Source organism: Euprymna scolopes, chromosome 19 (genome assembly GCF_053919585.1).
Source record: "Euprymna scolopes isolate OS-2025 chromosome 19, ASM5391958v1, whole genome shotgun sequence".
Classification (NCBI taxonomy): domain Eukaryota; kingdom Metazoa; phylum Mollusca; class Cephalopoda; order Sepiida; family Sepiolidae; genus Euprymna; species Euprymna scolopes.
The window spans coordinates 48700407-48716630 of NC_136500.1; the positions used below are offsets into that span (position 1 = coordinate 48700407).

The window sequence follows — 16224 nt, forward strand, 5'->3', positions numbered from 1 at the left end:
GCCAAATATGATAGCCAGTGGATACCACTAGCTACCACTGCCAGACTTTGCAAGATGGTGGAATCCAGATGCTTCCATTTTGGCCATTGCTACCTGTACCCGCAATTTTCTTGAGCCGAGAATAACTACCACCAGCAACTACTGCCATCTACTTGTGTTCTGTGTTAATATTATTTTAGCTGTTTATCCATAGTCAGTAATTTACATCTCACATATGATAATACACTAGATAACCAAAGATTGTTTCGTTTTCAGGGTGGGGTCACAGTAGCTGTTCTGACTCTGCGATATTTCCACCAAGTAATGCTGGTACACAGGTAAAATGTGCATAAATATTAATATACAAGTATTTATATGTAGAGGATTCACTCCTAAACTAATGGGTAGATGACATTTCTGAAATTTGGAGATGAGGTGTTCAAACATTGCGAGACTATGTGAACTCGATCCTTCCAACTATACAATTCATGATGGAAAAGAACATAACAAATTATTGTTCCTAGATGTGTTGATAACCAGCATTGGTCAGGGGTTTATGTCATCTGTATACCGAAAACCAACTTTTACTGGACAATACCTAAACTTCAACTCCCACCATTGATATAATGTAAAGAAAGGAATCATCCATTGCCTACAACACTGAGCAAATGCAATACGTAGTAAAAGCAGTGCATATCAAGAGGAGCATTTGTCACCATGGCTTGATCTTCTATTGTTTTTTTTGTTTTTTTTACACAGTGATCACCAATTATCAAGGCCCGGAAGCCACTCAGGGATAAGGGTTATTGCAAGTACATTACATTAGTGTGGAGATTTGATGAAGTGTTTACTTAAGGGGGCGGTTCATTAGGAATTTGTTAATGTTGGACTTGAAGACATCTAAGTTGTATTCCAGTGGGAAGCAGGCAGACGGAACAGAGTTCCACAGGCGTGCAGTTCTAAGAAAGAAGCTTTGTTCATGGAATCCACATTTTGATTTAGGCAGATAAAGAGTGGGGGAAATTTTTCACAGTGGATTCAGCTAGACGGGTGTTCTTCGTGAAAGATTGGCGAGGGGGGGACCAGAGATTGGAGCTCAGACGAGCACCTGCCATGGAAATAACGATAAAACAAGGATAGACTCGCAACGTCTCTTCTGTGGGAGAGAGGTTGCAGGGTAGAGAAAAGGGCATCCCCCACTAAGCCACGAAGTCTATTTTGTACTCTGTCAAGGCAGGATAGGCTGTTTTTAGCAGCTCCTGCCCAGATATGGCAACAGTATTCCATCCTTGGACATACTTGGCTTTTATATAGATAGAGAATTGCATCAGTAGTGAGATATCTTCTGGAGCGGTAGAAGGATCCCACCATCTTTCCAGCGATCTTGGCAACAGACTTGATATACATGTTCCATTTCAGATCAGGAGTAAAGGTCAAACCTAGAAGCTTGTCAAAACACGGGGCCTCACCCAGATGAGAGCCATCCATCACAATTGATGCCAGATGGGGATCAGAGCGTTGATGATGTAAGGATAGGAGTTTGGTTTTGGATGCATTAAAGGTAACCAGCCACGTCTTCCCCCACTGAACCACGCGCTCGAGATCAGAGGAGAGAGAATCAGAGAGAACTTTGTCATTTACAGCCTTTGATGTGTTGCCATAGATGGTCGTGTCATCAGCAAAGATGTCAACGAATGATTTAAGTATGTGTTTAGGGAGGTCATTGATGTAGATCAGGAAGAGAGTTGGGCCCAGGATTGACCCCTGAGGGACTCCAGCATTTATATTGCAGGCCTCCGATTTTTGTCCATCGACCACTACTCTTATGAGCCTATGGTGTGTCATATCAAGGCGTGCATATCAAAAGGAGATGGACAGTTTAAAAGAAAACCTCCACCGAAATAACTATTCAGAGAGCATGACATCAGTTCTAAGAAATCTGGACCAAACACAAAAGGACATCACTCAGAAACTCACCACAGTTTGTATACCATATATGAAAGGCTTGTCTTCTTCAACGAATATGTAATCCATATGACATTAGGACAGTATTTAGGAGTGATTAACTCTCCAGAAACAGCTTGTGAGAGTCAAGACCCCTACAGAAAAAATCATGACTAAGAACTGTGTATATGAAATCCTATGTAAATGTGGAAAACTATACAGAGGTGAAACGTGTCGTCCGTTGAAAGTACGGTTAGAAGAACATCGAAAAGCCATAGTACGTGGAGAGACTGAAAAGTCAGGTATAGCTGACCATATCTGGAAAGAAAAGGGAAACCATTTACCATCATGGGACAAGTAAACATTATAGACAGAGCGGAATGGTGGGGAGTAAGACGACTTAAAGAAGCAGCACATATGCTTTGGAACAACCAATTATTAAGTAGACCTAGTATAGAATTTAATATGATATGAGAACCATTAATTATAAACAATAGATAATATAAACAAGTAATAAGTAAAAACATTGATATATATATATATATATATATATATATATAATGTGGTGAAGCGTATTCGGATGGCTGTTTTCGCATTGTACACAAGGCCCATTCTAAACAACATCTCAATATTTTGGAGGCCATAACTGTACTCATGCGTAAACCATTGCTCTGTAGGCAAAAGGAGCTGTCACATAAATTAGATCTGTTAAAGAGCTTTGATTCAACGGGAAGGACAAAAAAAAAATGCCTACATTGCGTCATTATTTGTTGTTTCTGCACTTATTTGCATTTTTTTTTTTTAATTTTGTCCCAGGTTCTGAAATGTGGACGATATATCACGGGTTATTCATTCCTCATTTAATTCACCCCGTGTAGTTTTATAATTTTTTTTTTTTGGTTTCCCCCCTCTCTTCGCCTCCACTTTTCAATTGCATAAATTATTTTATTTTAATTGGTGCCGACATGATTTCTTGACAACGGTCGGATGAAAGGTACCTCAAGGTTCTTTTTTTATTTTAGTCGAATAGTCTTTTGACTATTTTTAGTATCTATTTTTTTTTCTTCCTGCATCGATCTTCCCCCAAATTTTAATGACTCCACTTATCCTTTTAAAAACTTTAATATATATATATATATATATATCTCAATGTTTTTACTTATTGTCTATATTATCTATTTGTTTTGTCTAAGAAGCAATCAAAGTCCTGGAGGAGGATTTACGGCTGTATTTAAATAGTCTTTCATGTGGAGTGCAGAGTAACAATCTAATTGAGTGGAGGGCATCAGGTAATACGTCTTTCCAGCTTCATATTGCTAGAGTGTAAGGTTACTTGAATGGTCTTCCATAAAGTGCCATTCAGTTTCTCAACCTGTCCATTCCATTCAGGTCTGTATCTACTTGTGTTAGAGGTAGCAATACTTTTTCCATGTAAGAAATCTCTAATTTCTCACACAAGGAAGTCAGCAGCCCAGTCAGTATGTATCATATCAGCCATCCCAAAAATTGAAAATAACTGATTTAGACAACGGATGATTGTTTTGCTTGTCTTGTCCTTATAGGAAAAAACAAACGGAAAATGAGAATACTCATCAATTATAGTAAGGAGGTTAGGAAGGTAATTGGCCTTTAAAATCGATGTGTTCCCTTTTTACTACAGACAAATTTGGGCTTTCAGATGCTGGCAGGAGGAGCAGGAGTTGGTTATGCTTTTTATCTGGTCTAAAGAGAAGGAAGATTCCTCGTTCTGATAAAGTGGCAGAGCTGTGTAACACCAGGATAGCATAATCGAATATGCAAATCATGTAGGTCTTGCAAAATGTGAGAGCTGAGATGTGAGAGGATGTGTCAACAGCTGTATTTTACATTCCTGGACGGTAGACAATACTGAAATTGAACTGTGACAGTTCAACGTGCCATTGACATATTTTGCCATTTTTAATTTTTAATTTTCTACTAAATTGTCAAATATAAAACTAATCCTCTTTTGATCTATAATCACTTTGAAGTGTCTGCCAAGTAAAAGTGGCGCCACTTTCAAAGAGCTTCAATGATCACAGCAGCTTCCTTTTAAGACAGCATGATATTTAATTTCATTCATGTCCAACGCCCGTGAAAAGAATGCAACAGGTCAACCTTGTTGATTTAATGTAACAGCTATGCTGTAATTACTTGCATCCATCTCTACTTCAAATACTTTATCTAGGTCAACTGTTATTAGAGTAGCGTTTTTTATGTCATTTTTTCAAAGTCTGAAAAGAGTTAAAAACAGATTGAGGCAGTGGAAATTCCTTGTTATGATTGAGCAATAGTATCTTGTCAGAGAAGTTTGGAATAAACTTGCTATAGTACGAAAATATTTCGACTACTTGTTTTTGAGATGGTGGCATTTCGAGAAGTGGTTTCAGTCTTTGGTAGTTGGGAGCAATTTGGTTGTTTTGTATAGTGTATCTAAGTAGAGTGATTGTAGTAGGCAAAATAATGCTTTTTCTTTCATTCAGGGTAATATATCTTTTCGCTACATCATAGAATCTTTGAAGATTGTGTTAATTTTTTATTTCTTCCACATATTGTGATGTTCTTTACGTACACAAAAGTATCTGTTAGGTTTCCTTATCTATGATGTCATCAATGAATCTTTAGAATGCACGTACTCCATTAGTAATGTCAAAAAGGGAGGCGAGTGAATTGGTAAAGTTTACAGCTTACTTCAAAAGCTGTGTATTTCTGATCAATGTGACTTATCAGTATTTGGTGCTAGGCAGACTTCAGATACTATACCGCACTATGTCATCAATCATTTTATTGATGTTAGGCATAGGATAAGCATCCAGTTCCATAAATTTATTTATGATTTATGATATCACTGTAGTCAACAACCATTTTTCTTTTGTTTGTGATTTTCGTTGGAGGTCACTAGACTTACGGAACTGGATGCTCATTCTATGCAAGGAGACAACAAGGACTCTATTATGCCTTCTCTCAACTTCCTAACAGTTTCCTCCATTATGAATTTGTTGTCAGCAATCGTGTGACGATGTGATTTAGTGGCAATGGGAGTTGTACGTGGAGAAAGGTAAGAAAAGAGAGGAGAGGGAGGGATGTTTATAGATGGAAAAGAGTTATTCTTGTTAATAGTTCCAATAACAAGTTCATCCTCAAGACCATCGAATTTTAGAGTCACTCTTTTGTATTTTTTTAGGATGTCTTTCCCGATAATTATGTCGATAAAGAAAACCTTAATCACTTCCACTGTCATGCCGGGATGGGTCTTATTTTTTTAGAGCAATGTCTACAATGGTTTCACCAATAATTTTGGCGTGTTGGTAAGGATTATTTTTTATTTTTTTTTATCGAATCGTGAAGAGTTTCAGTTTTTTTATGGTATTTTTGCTGATAAATGTTCCCATGCTACCAGATTCTACCATTGCATTCACAAAATGTCCATTTATTTTACATTTAGCGAACGTAATATCTTTTGCTTCTGTACCTAGTCAGGCGAGACTAGGCGAGAGCGAGTCAGGGTCGTATAATGCAGCAGCAGTAGAAGAGGAAGATTTACATACCTTAGCCCAATGTCCGTTTTTTTACATTTCCTACACGTATAGTATTATACGTAAGGCATAGCTGTCAGAGATGCCATGAGTTTCCACAGAAGAAGCAAGCTCTTTTAGGTTGGCCATTCTCCTTTATAGAGGCTGTGGATGTCTTCCAAAGAAATTACAGCATGTAAATGTTTTGATGGGCATTTAGAAAAAAAGTAACTCTTTCTTTGTTTCTACACCATTTACATATGTAAATTAGATGGCAAAATAATCTGTCTCTTTACTTCTATATAAGAATAAAATATTACTACTAATATATGAGAATAATAATACTGAAGTAAATAGATTTATTTTTTGTAATATTGCAAGATGTAATACCAGAAATCTTTGCATGTAGAATAAATAGTGGCAGTTGTTGTGACCCAATGAGTTACGGGTATGTCTAGTATATTAGAAAATGAAAAGAAAACATGTGACACATAAGTTTGTTATTTTTGATAATTAAAAATGCCAAAGTTAAAACCAATTTTATTTGATTATTCATAACAATCAAACACTTTGTTTTTTGTTTAGAGTAAATTTTATCAAAGCTTTTCACAAATTAAGCACTAAGATTCAAAAATAATTATCACTAGCCGGACCTGTGGAAATTCCACAGGGGACTCATTCATATGTAATATATAGATGTTGGCATTCTGTAGATGTTCAGTGTAAATGGAGACGCTCTGATATTAATGTAGTTTTTTTGTTAAAACTGTAAAAGTATTTATCTAAGCTAGCACAAACGCCTGGCAAAGCCGGTCGTTAAGTACGCTTAAATATGATATTTTAATTCTTGCAGATTTCATATATATTACAGAGTTAAATGTTCTATCGATTTTTATATATTATAAAGTTGCGATTTCAAAAATAAAAAATATATCCATATGACTTGGGTGCATTAAGCTTGAATCGAAACTGAAATAAAAAATTATGAAAAAAAACATATGTATATATATATATAACATGAGTTCCTTCAGCTATAATCGAAACCGAAACCAAAACTTATGGAGAATTCTCGGTAAAATTATTTATGACAAGAAATGAAAGTACATAACAATTAAACGACCCAGATGTAAGCGTGACACAGAAAATAACAGACATGCTATCGTATTAATATATAGATTATTGAATTGCCTATGAAATTTTTATCCTTTGAAATTGTGTTCACTTTTGTTTTGATACAAGGCTTTGTTATCAATGAAGATTAGGAATTTTCAGTAATTCTTGCTAGCCCCTATTTTATAATTTAGTTCTTATATCTTATTAGTGAGGTTTTTACAAAGGGGGAAGGATTGCTGTTTTCTGGGTCGGCTGGTTTTAGTGAGTGGTATGTGATTTAAAGTTAGCCCATAGCAGTCATCATTATTTAATTATCAATATATCTATCCATCTTATTAACCCTTACCCTTGAGTGGTTTTTAGCCTTCATAAGTGGTGCCTCATCAGAAAATAAAATAATGGAATTTTAGTTCCAAAAGCTTTTTGTTTATCGTGTACTAGGTTTCTTTTTTCTCGGTTATAGCCTTGGAGAGAGATATAACAGAAACATTACATTTATGATATAAGATTATCACTTAACTAGTTGTTTTTAGTATTATTATTATTATTACAAGGGAGTCACCGCTTATCAAGGCCCAAAGACCACTCAAGAATAAGGGTTAATGAGTGTCAGGTAATCAGTGAGACAATATTGTCATGATCGAGTTAGTGGTAGAAATTGGGTAGAATTTGATTATTTAAGAGAACAGACCAGCAAGAATTTGTTTATATTGGACTTGAAAGCTACCATGTAGAAAGTAAATTTTCATAAAATTTGCATTTAGTTTTATGTACACATGCCATGAAAATAATGATAGAGCAGAGATAGACTCGAAAAGTCTCTTCTGTGAGAAAAAAGGTTTTAAGAAGAAGAAAAGGACTTCACCCACTAGATTACAAAGTCGTTTTTTTTAAATATTTTTGTTATGTTTTGATCTAATAAAAATAATCTAAACATTTTTCAGACTGAATATTGCAACAATTTGACTGTTCATATCCATTTTATATTCCAGCTCACTGAAGCAGGTCTTCGCGAATTCAGGGAGGAGACAGGATTTGAAGTGTTACCTAAACAATGCATTGGTGAAAAGTTGAACTTAATGGCATTTTGGGAGGTAAGTAAAACCTTGCAAAATACAGTGTCAGCTTTACGTTATTAAAACCCCTTATTCTGTTTCAAGTACACTGTTCCACTTCAATATATTTCTTTCCTTTTTTTTTCATTTTTGCTCTAAGGATCCCTTAAATCCTGTCTTTAAGTATTTAAACATTTTAGTAGTTGATTGTATGATACTATCAATGTCCTTCTCAAAGTGTTAGGAAGTGATTTAAGCTAAAAGGTATAAACTATTACAAAGAGAGGAAATAAGTTTATCAATAGAACAATGGTATAGAAAGTGAAGTTAGTTGAAAATCAATGGGGAGGAAGTTGCTTACCAAGGTACACAAAAGCAATCTAAAATAGGATTGTTAATCAAGCTGTAAGAGTAATTAGAACAAAAGACTGGACAGATGTTAGTACATTTAGAGTTAGTTTATGGACAGTTTAGGAGTGGAAGCGAGTTTTATAGATAGTCTTGAGTTGACGACAGTGGCCGGTAGTTTACAATTTGGGACAGTGGATGACAGTTGGTGGCTCAGAAGTCCCCAAGAGAGATCAGAGAGAATCAAAGTCAGGAAAGATAAAATCAGCAGAGAAAAAAAAACCAAAAAAAAACTGGGGACCGATGTGACCAGACATCCAGCAACGAATAACATGTGGGATTCCGTTTTTTTATGCTACATGATGTCATCACACACCAACAGTTCAACTCAGTTATATCAACAACTTGTTTCACTTGTAACCACAAAAATAATCATTGAATAATCAACTGAGCATATAATGCCTTTTACTTTGCCCGTGCTGTCAGAGTTCAGCAAGACTTTATCTGAATTAGTATATTCAACAATTTTCCATTACTAACTATTATTACGATATTATCCCATTGACTACTACACACTCAATAACACTTATCCTCGAGTGGCTTCCGGGCCTTGATAATTGGTGAGCCCCATGTAAAAAAAAAAACTGTTGCAGATCTTAATGAATGTGTGACAGACATGTATTGGGAATACTATTTGCAAATGTTTATGTTATTGAATTTCAAAAAAGAGGCCTACGACATTGGCACATGATCATAGAGTTGCGAGATCAAGATAAGATCAGAACAGTTCATCAAGTTGGTGCAATTGTATCAGCAGAGATACCAGGGCCTGAAGATCCAGAACTTTGTGATTTGTAATCGTACATGGTCCAACCTCATTGTAATTACTTGATTATGTGATAAGATGTTTGTTACTGATGTGTGTTTTTTTTAATTTTCAACTACCGTGGAATTTCCACGGATTCTGCTAGTTATTATTAATATTATTATTATTCTTTTGTTTCTAGTCTGTGTATCCTGCCAAATTGAACCATGGAGATCCCAAACGACATCATGTTGTGACCTACCTTCATGGCCGACTGAAAGATCTCAGCTCTGAGGCCGTATCTGCTCAGCTCCAGATAGAACCAAATGAGGTGGATGCTTGTGTCTGGCTAGACAAGGCAGTTGTTTCTGCTATTGTGGCATCTGATGAAGAACAAACAAATACAACAGAAAGGCATCAACCTAATCTCCCATCATATTTAACGTTAGTTTCCTTTTTTGTTATTTTTTAGATGAGGCACAAATCATAACCTACATAAATATAGATTTAGGCTCCTTGCACTGAAAAATGACGTCATGTGTGAAGTCTTAGCAAGCAAGATCTGTTGAACAGTCAATAACTAGTAATAAGAAGAAATATTTACAAATTTTAATAGATTTTCAACTACTACTAACATGATTATATTTATGGCTGTCTTTTTAGTTTTTATTTTTATAAAAGCTGATCTTTGCATTTTATAAATTATTTTTATAAAAATAATAAAAAATGCATTAAATTTTTTTATTATTTCCCTCAATCTTAAAACTATGATTTTTGCATTAAAACAAAATTAATAAAGCATGTTTATGCTTTTTACTAATGAAAAAGACGTTAATTTTATTTTTTTTCACATAAAAAAAACGTTTTCATTTTAAGAACAAACCATAATATGCTGCAAATTTATAAGCATTTGTGTGCATATATATTTAATAGTCTCAAAATACATACTTATAGTAAGTGAGTTACAAAAGCGCTTGTTTCTTTCTACTAAAAGAATTCGCCAGGCTAACTGTTAGTCTGGCACATTCCTTTTATGGAATGAAACACCTGTCATTATATATATATATATATATATATATATATACACACACAGTGGCACAAAAAAGAATGTTCGCACCTATCATTTTTTTCAAAGACCACAAATTTAAGCTAAATTGAATGTAACTGTTTAAACAATCTATACCTCATTTGATTCGCTTTTTATCCCTCTATAATTTTTCCTCTCTAATCGTAATTGTTGTTGTTTCAGATTATACAATGTAACATTTAGTCCATGTGCCTCACATTTCTCTTAGTGATTGTCAGTACTTCATTAATCTCCACCTTTTTGGTTTATCCAATCGTGAAATCAGCCACATATTTAAATGATGAGAAAACTGTAGAAATGACTGTGTAAAAGCACCAAAACACTAGCAGTGTTCATGATACCCCTAAATCTGGTCGTCCTAGAGTTACTTCTTCAGGGAAGATGATGCTATCAAGATCCGCAACCTTGGAAACAGATTTTAAATCCAACAACAGTGTAACCTTGTTAAAAAGTGCTCTCTTTCCACAGTTAAGAACAGATTGAAGGAATTTAATTTGCAAGGCTGTGTTGCAAGATGCATGCTAATGATTTCTGTAAAGAACAGAAAGCGTTGTCTGGATTTCATCAGATGCAATGAAGATCATAACTCTTCATATAAGTCGAAAGTGATTTTTAGCAACTAAAAGAAGTTCAATAGTCAAAATTTCAGCTTTTTACAGTTATTATTTCTAACAAATATTAGGTTTTAAAATGTTGTCCCATTGGTTTTGAACGCTATTGTGTATATATATATATATATATATTTAAAGAAAAAATAGAAAAAAACCGAATGAAATTATTAAAAAATCAACGTTTCGTCCTTGTCTCAGAGGACATCTTCAGGATAATTGAAATAAAAATGTGATAAAAGAAAAAGTCATAGATCGTGCGAAAAAAGACAGTTTTTTTAAAATCCAACCCATGTCGGGAAAGGACGACTGTCTTTTTTCGCACGATCTATGACTTTTTCTTTTATCACATTTTTATTTCAATTATCCTGAAGATGTCCTCTGAGACAAGGACGAAACGTTGATTTTTTAATAATTTCATTCGGTTTTTTCTATTTTTTCTTTAAACATAACGTCAACCACCGCTGGTACATTTTTTCATTCCTTATACATATATATATATATATATATATATATATATATATATATATACACACACTAGTAGGCCACGTGGCATTGCCTAATAGTAAAATATGCTTTAATATGATATTTTGATTAATTCAGATTTCGTATTTATTATTATATTATATTGGACCCAATATATAGTAATGATTTTAAAAAGTTAAGAAAAAATGACCCGTGTACCACCACCAAGAATTGAAACCAAAACGTTTAGCTTACAATTTACCTTTTCCGTTTATTGTAATACTTCAGCTATGAAGACATGTTTGCTGCAAGGCTAAAAATTAAAACATGAACCAATAAATTTATTTATTGGGACTATTATCCTCATCTTTCTTAGTTGTTGTTTCACGACGTTTCGCCCAACAATTCCTTTGGCCTTCATCAGGTGGTAAGTAAGCCTCTGGCCAGTTTTGAGTAGGATTGAAACCACTATCTTCAGACTATTCTCACCTGGAACCGTAGAGATTCAACGTCTCTATCCACTACACCACGAACCCCGAACTTCATATATAGGGTATTCGAACCCATGCAAAACTTCGGAGCTCATGGCACAGTGGATAGAGACGTTGAATCTCTATGGTTTCAGGTGAGAATTGTCTGACGATAGTGGTTTCAATCCTACCCAAAGCAGCCAAGAGGCTTACTTGGCCAAAACATGGTGAGACGACAACAACTATGGATAGCAGTAATTGCTAAGAATGCAGTTAGGAGATTCAGCGTCCCTATCCCGTCGTGGTTACCACCTGACGAAGGCCAGAGGAATAGTTTGCCGAAACGTCGTGAAACAACAACTAATAAAGATGAGAATAATAGTCCGCAATAGATAAATTAATAAATAATACTTATCTCAATAATGAATTGCAATTAAATAATATATATGAACCAATAACTATAACGTTATGTATATTTGTAATGTCATCGTTCAACCTTCACCTGGCAAATTCACTTTTTTTAATTTTCACAATTTTGCACCTATTTTCTCAGGCTAAAACCCAAATATAAAGTTTTGCATGGGTTCGAATACTCTATATATGAAGTTTCTGTAGACCAAAAACTGACAGAGGAGATTGGTAGGCAAATTTTTTTTAAACAAATATATATATGCCTGCATAAATATATATAGAAAGAGGTTTGTGTTTACTATAAACTTTTTATGCAAATATTACGCAAGTATAAATCATGTAGAATATCTGCATGAATATAATTACACGTAATAGTTAACTAAAGATGATCATCCCATAAGAAAAGCAAAAAAACTAATAGGGAATTAATTAAAATGAATGTTGAAAAGAATATGCAAATTAGCAAATGAATAGAATTCCATGACCCATATATAACAAACTAGTATTTTCTTTATGAATAAATAGAAAAGAGGGTTGCCTTTTTTCTGTTGTTCTTGGCCTTCGGGCCGGGATCAAAGTGTGCCTAAATTTTTTGTTCATTTTCCCAATTGTATTTTTTTCCTGTGAATAAAAAATTTAATATCTCAAAGTGTAGTATCTGTTCTGCAGATGATGCACTTAAGGTAATTTGTCCTAGTCAATGGAGGGGAAACCCTCTATACTGGGACAATTATTATTTTTGATCCCAACCAGAATGCTCCTTTTCCCTTTTTTTCAGGGAGCTGGTTTAACCCACATTAAAAACGACCTCGTGTCACATTTTGCTTTGGTGGGAAAGCAAATAAATACTAATAGAAAAGAGTTTTTTTTAATATGAATATCAATTCATAAAAAGAAAATTTATAGGAGTATATATTCACATATATATATATATATATATATATATATATATATATATATATTACTACTACTGCTACTGATAATTTGCTACATATATAATTATGAATTATAAATAATTATTTAAATACCTTCAGACACTAGTATTTCATACTGACACAATCATTAGTGCAGGAGATAACGATCAATGCTGGTTTTAGGATTTGAACCCTGCCATGAAGCAACCTTTGACTTCATTAGTAACGAACATACCCAAGGACCACCGTTCACCGCCACAAAATCAAGGGAAATTTTTAACATTAGTGAAACTTAACGTTTAATATAGAAGATCTTAGAGTGATCAAATAACAGGAAGCCACAATCTCACACACAAAGCTAGCTGACCGACTTTTTCAATTTCCCAGACAGTGTTCAATTCTAAAATTTTTTTTATTTTTAAAGGGGCAACAATAATTATAAATTATAAATAATTATTTTAATACCTACAGACATCAGTGTCTCATGCTTACGCAATCATAAATGCAGGAGATGCTGATATATATATATATATATATATATATATATATATATATATATTACTGATTTAGAATTTGATAACTATGCATTTGAAGTAGAACATCATAAAACTGAGTATTAATTTTAAGTTGAGAAATATACTTTATTTTTTATTGTAAATTGATTCAACAATCTCTTTGTTCTTTTTCTCCACATTTATGTCTTTCTACAGAGGCCATATTTTATCAGAAGAACAGAAAATGGTGGAATGCCGCCTGCCTTTATCCCCTTTCTTGCGTGTGGCATCTGAAAACTGCGATACTGGTCTGGAAAGGGTCAGTTCGGGGACCAAATTTGCTTTAGAACAATGGTTAAAATTAGCCAGCTGATTATTTCAAACAAATTTTAAGACTCACGGCAGCAGAATGTTGATTTTTATGAAAAAGGTGCATGTACGTTCTGATTCTACAACCCTTTCTATTTTGTGCATGTTTTATGTTTTATGGGAAAATTTTTGTTCACTCATAAAAAAAAAAAAATGATAAAAATAAAATTAGCTAAACTTGAGGACTTCTTAAAACTAAACAAAACTTTCATGAGCAAAGTTTTTTTTCTAGAACTGTTCGTTTATAGAACACAATACTTCAAGGATGCTTCCCAGCTAACTATAATATGGCCGTTTTCAAGTTTAACTAAATAAGTTCTTGTTGGGCTGTCCTCTCAAATATACAAACACTAACCTAGTTTCACCATTACTGATTATCACCGGCCATTTGAAACTCATTTACCCTTATCCTCGAACGGCTGTTGGGCCTTGATAAGCTGTTAATACTCCGCCTAATTAAAAAAGAACTGTGTTTGCCCAACCTACCATTTTATTTAATAAAATAAATAATTGCTTCTGCCTTCCCTACTTCTCAACTTTATCAAATATTCAAACTCCAAAGCAAAAAGGATATCTTCAGATGAAAATATTATTATTTATTTTATTTTACTTGTGTTCACCCCTAACAAGGCCTATCGCCACTTGGATGTAAGAGGCTACTATTTGGGACCATGCTTAGGAAAGATTAACAAGATGTTGGTTTACATTACATTTAAACTTCTGCATATCAGTACAGTCAGGGAGCAGGTAGCAGGAAGTGAATTCCAAAGTCTTGCTGTTCGAGGGAAGAAACTATTAGAGTAGAAAGCTTTCTGGCATTTAGGGATCTCAACATTGAAGGGGTGTGATTTTGTTGCTAAGCGGGTTTGTTGGGGATATGAGAGGATTGAAAATGATAAATAGAATGAACAAATTTTTAAGACTATTTATTACAAGTATTTGTTGACATTCAATTTAAAAAAAACAAGTCCACAGGGAAGCAGTTCCATGTAATTGTTTTCCACAAATAAGACGTTCTCAAAAAAAATATCTTTTTATGGAAATTCTATTTGATGAGCTATTTTTTGGGAATTTAAAAGTTAAATTCAATTTTTATGGTTTTATTAAAATGTGAACATACAAAATGATTAAAAAGCTCCCCCCTGCCCTTAAGAGTTGAGAATAGCTTTCAAAATAGTAATGTTATTATTTTGACATGATTCATAAAGTGCACAAGTACCAAAGAAAGGAATTTTCTTTGCATCTGGTGTAACTAGATGAGTTCTTATTGCAAAAGTCTTACACTTACAAAAAAGAAGAGATTGAAGCTCAGTCAAGCACCTTCCATGGAACTAGTGATAGAGGAAACGCTAGCAACATCTCTTCTGTGGGAAATAAGCTACCATAAACAACAGATTAAATCTTTCCCACTAGATTGTTAAGTCGATTTTGTACTCTATCAAGGCATGAAAGAGTGCTTTGTGACACTTTCCTAGAATTTTGGCAGCAGTACTCCATCTGGATATAACCTTAAGCTGCACCCATTAGTATGTCACCATTTTGGAGTTTTGGGGAGCATGAAGTCATTCTTTAGTTGCTATTAATCCCTGATCCATTCAGAATCAGTGTAGTAGTCACTCTCATGGTCCCATCTAAAGGGAATAAAATGTGGACCTTGGGTTTACTTTTGTCAGCCTAGTAACTCCGGCTTCCCTTATTTTGCTCTTTAGTTCTCACATTCCATGAGCGACGTTTATGACGAAGGGAAAAGAATTGCTGTTTTCTGGATTAGAATCTATCTGTCTAACACTTATCATTGGTTAATTGTTGACTTAATTATTTTTTAGTTCCTTACATCAAGTGGCTGCATGCCTTGTCTGAAGTGATTTTCATAAAAAATTTAATGCTTCAAGTTTTTGATATCTTCATTTGAAGATATCAAAAACGTTGAGGATAGAAAAAAAAACCTTTTATCAAAATGTTTGAATATTGGATTAAATTATCCCAAATGGGTTGATATACCATAAAAGAACCAAACCAAACCAAAGACAAACTTGTATATTTTTTTCTTTTCATAGCTAAGAAAATAATGTCAGTTTTTTTTTTTTTTTTTTTTTTTTTTCACCTTTAACTTGAAAATACTTATAAACTTGCTTTGACTCAAATAAAAAAGATGTTTTGGAATTTTTAGATGAAGATTCATTGGATTATTTGAAATGTTTTAACTATTGTTTTCATCTTAGTTGTTATTATTACAGCATTCCAGGTGTAACTGACCTTCTTCAGGTTCATTTCTACGAACTTGAGAATCTTTCTGTTTGACATTCCACATGTTTCCAAGTTATTGTCTCCAGTGTTGCTGAGTTAAACAGAGTTGAAAGGGAAAAGATAACAAAATACCAAAGGTCTTGTGTACGACATGAAAAGAAACTGGAATTTTATGAAGATCTCCATCATTCCAGTAATTATAGGAGTAACTGAACCCGTGAAAAAGAATTTCAAGAACTACCTGGCAAATATACCAAGTGAACCAAGTGCTAAATAGATTCAAACAATTGCACTTAAATGGACAGAATCCTAAAAAGATCGCTCAGCTGGAATGTAGAAGATAGCAGTGCAATGTCTGGCATCCTCAAAACAAAATAAAAAA

At 33.9% G+C, this 16224-nt stretch overlaps 1 protein-coding gene across 2 annotated transcripts in view; it reads left to right on the forward strand.

Annotated features, from left to right (window-relative positions):
- The window catches only part of LOC145303565 (m7GpppN-mRNA hydrolase NUDT17-like), a 34660-nt gene extending 18896 nt beyond the window's left edge, over positions 1-15764 (forward strand). For both annotated transcript variants that reach the window (XM_080145076.1, XM_080145077.1), the window contains 3 exons: positions 7562-7663; positions 8980-9221; positions 13443-15764. In XM_080145076.1, the coding sequence (XP_080001202.1) occupies positions 7562-7663; positions 8980-9221; positions 13443-13599 (501 nt within the window). In that variant the 3' untranslated portion in view covers positions 13600-15764. The remainder of the gene's footprint in view (positions 1-7561; positions 7664-8979; positions 9222-13442) is intronic.
- Positions 15765-16224: the final 460 nt, after the last annotated feature.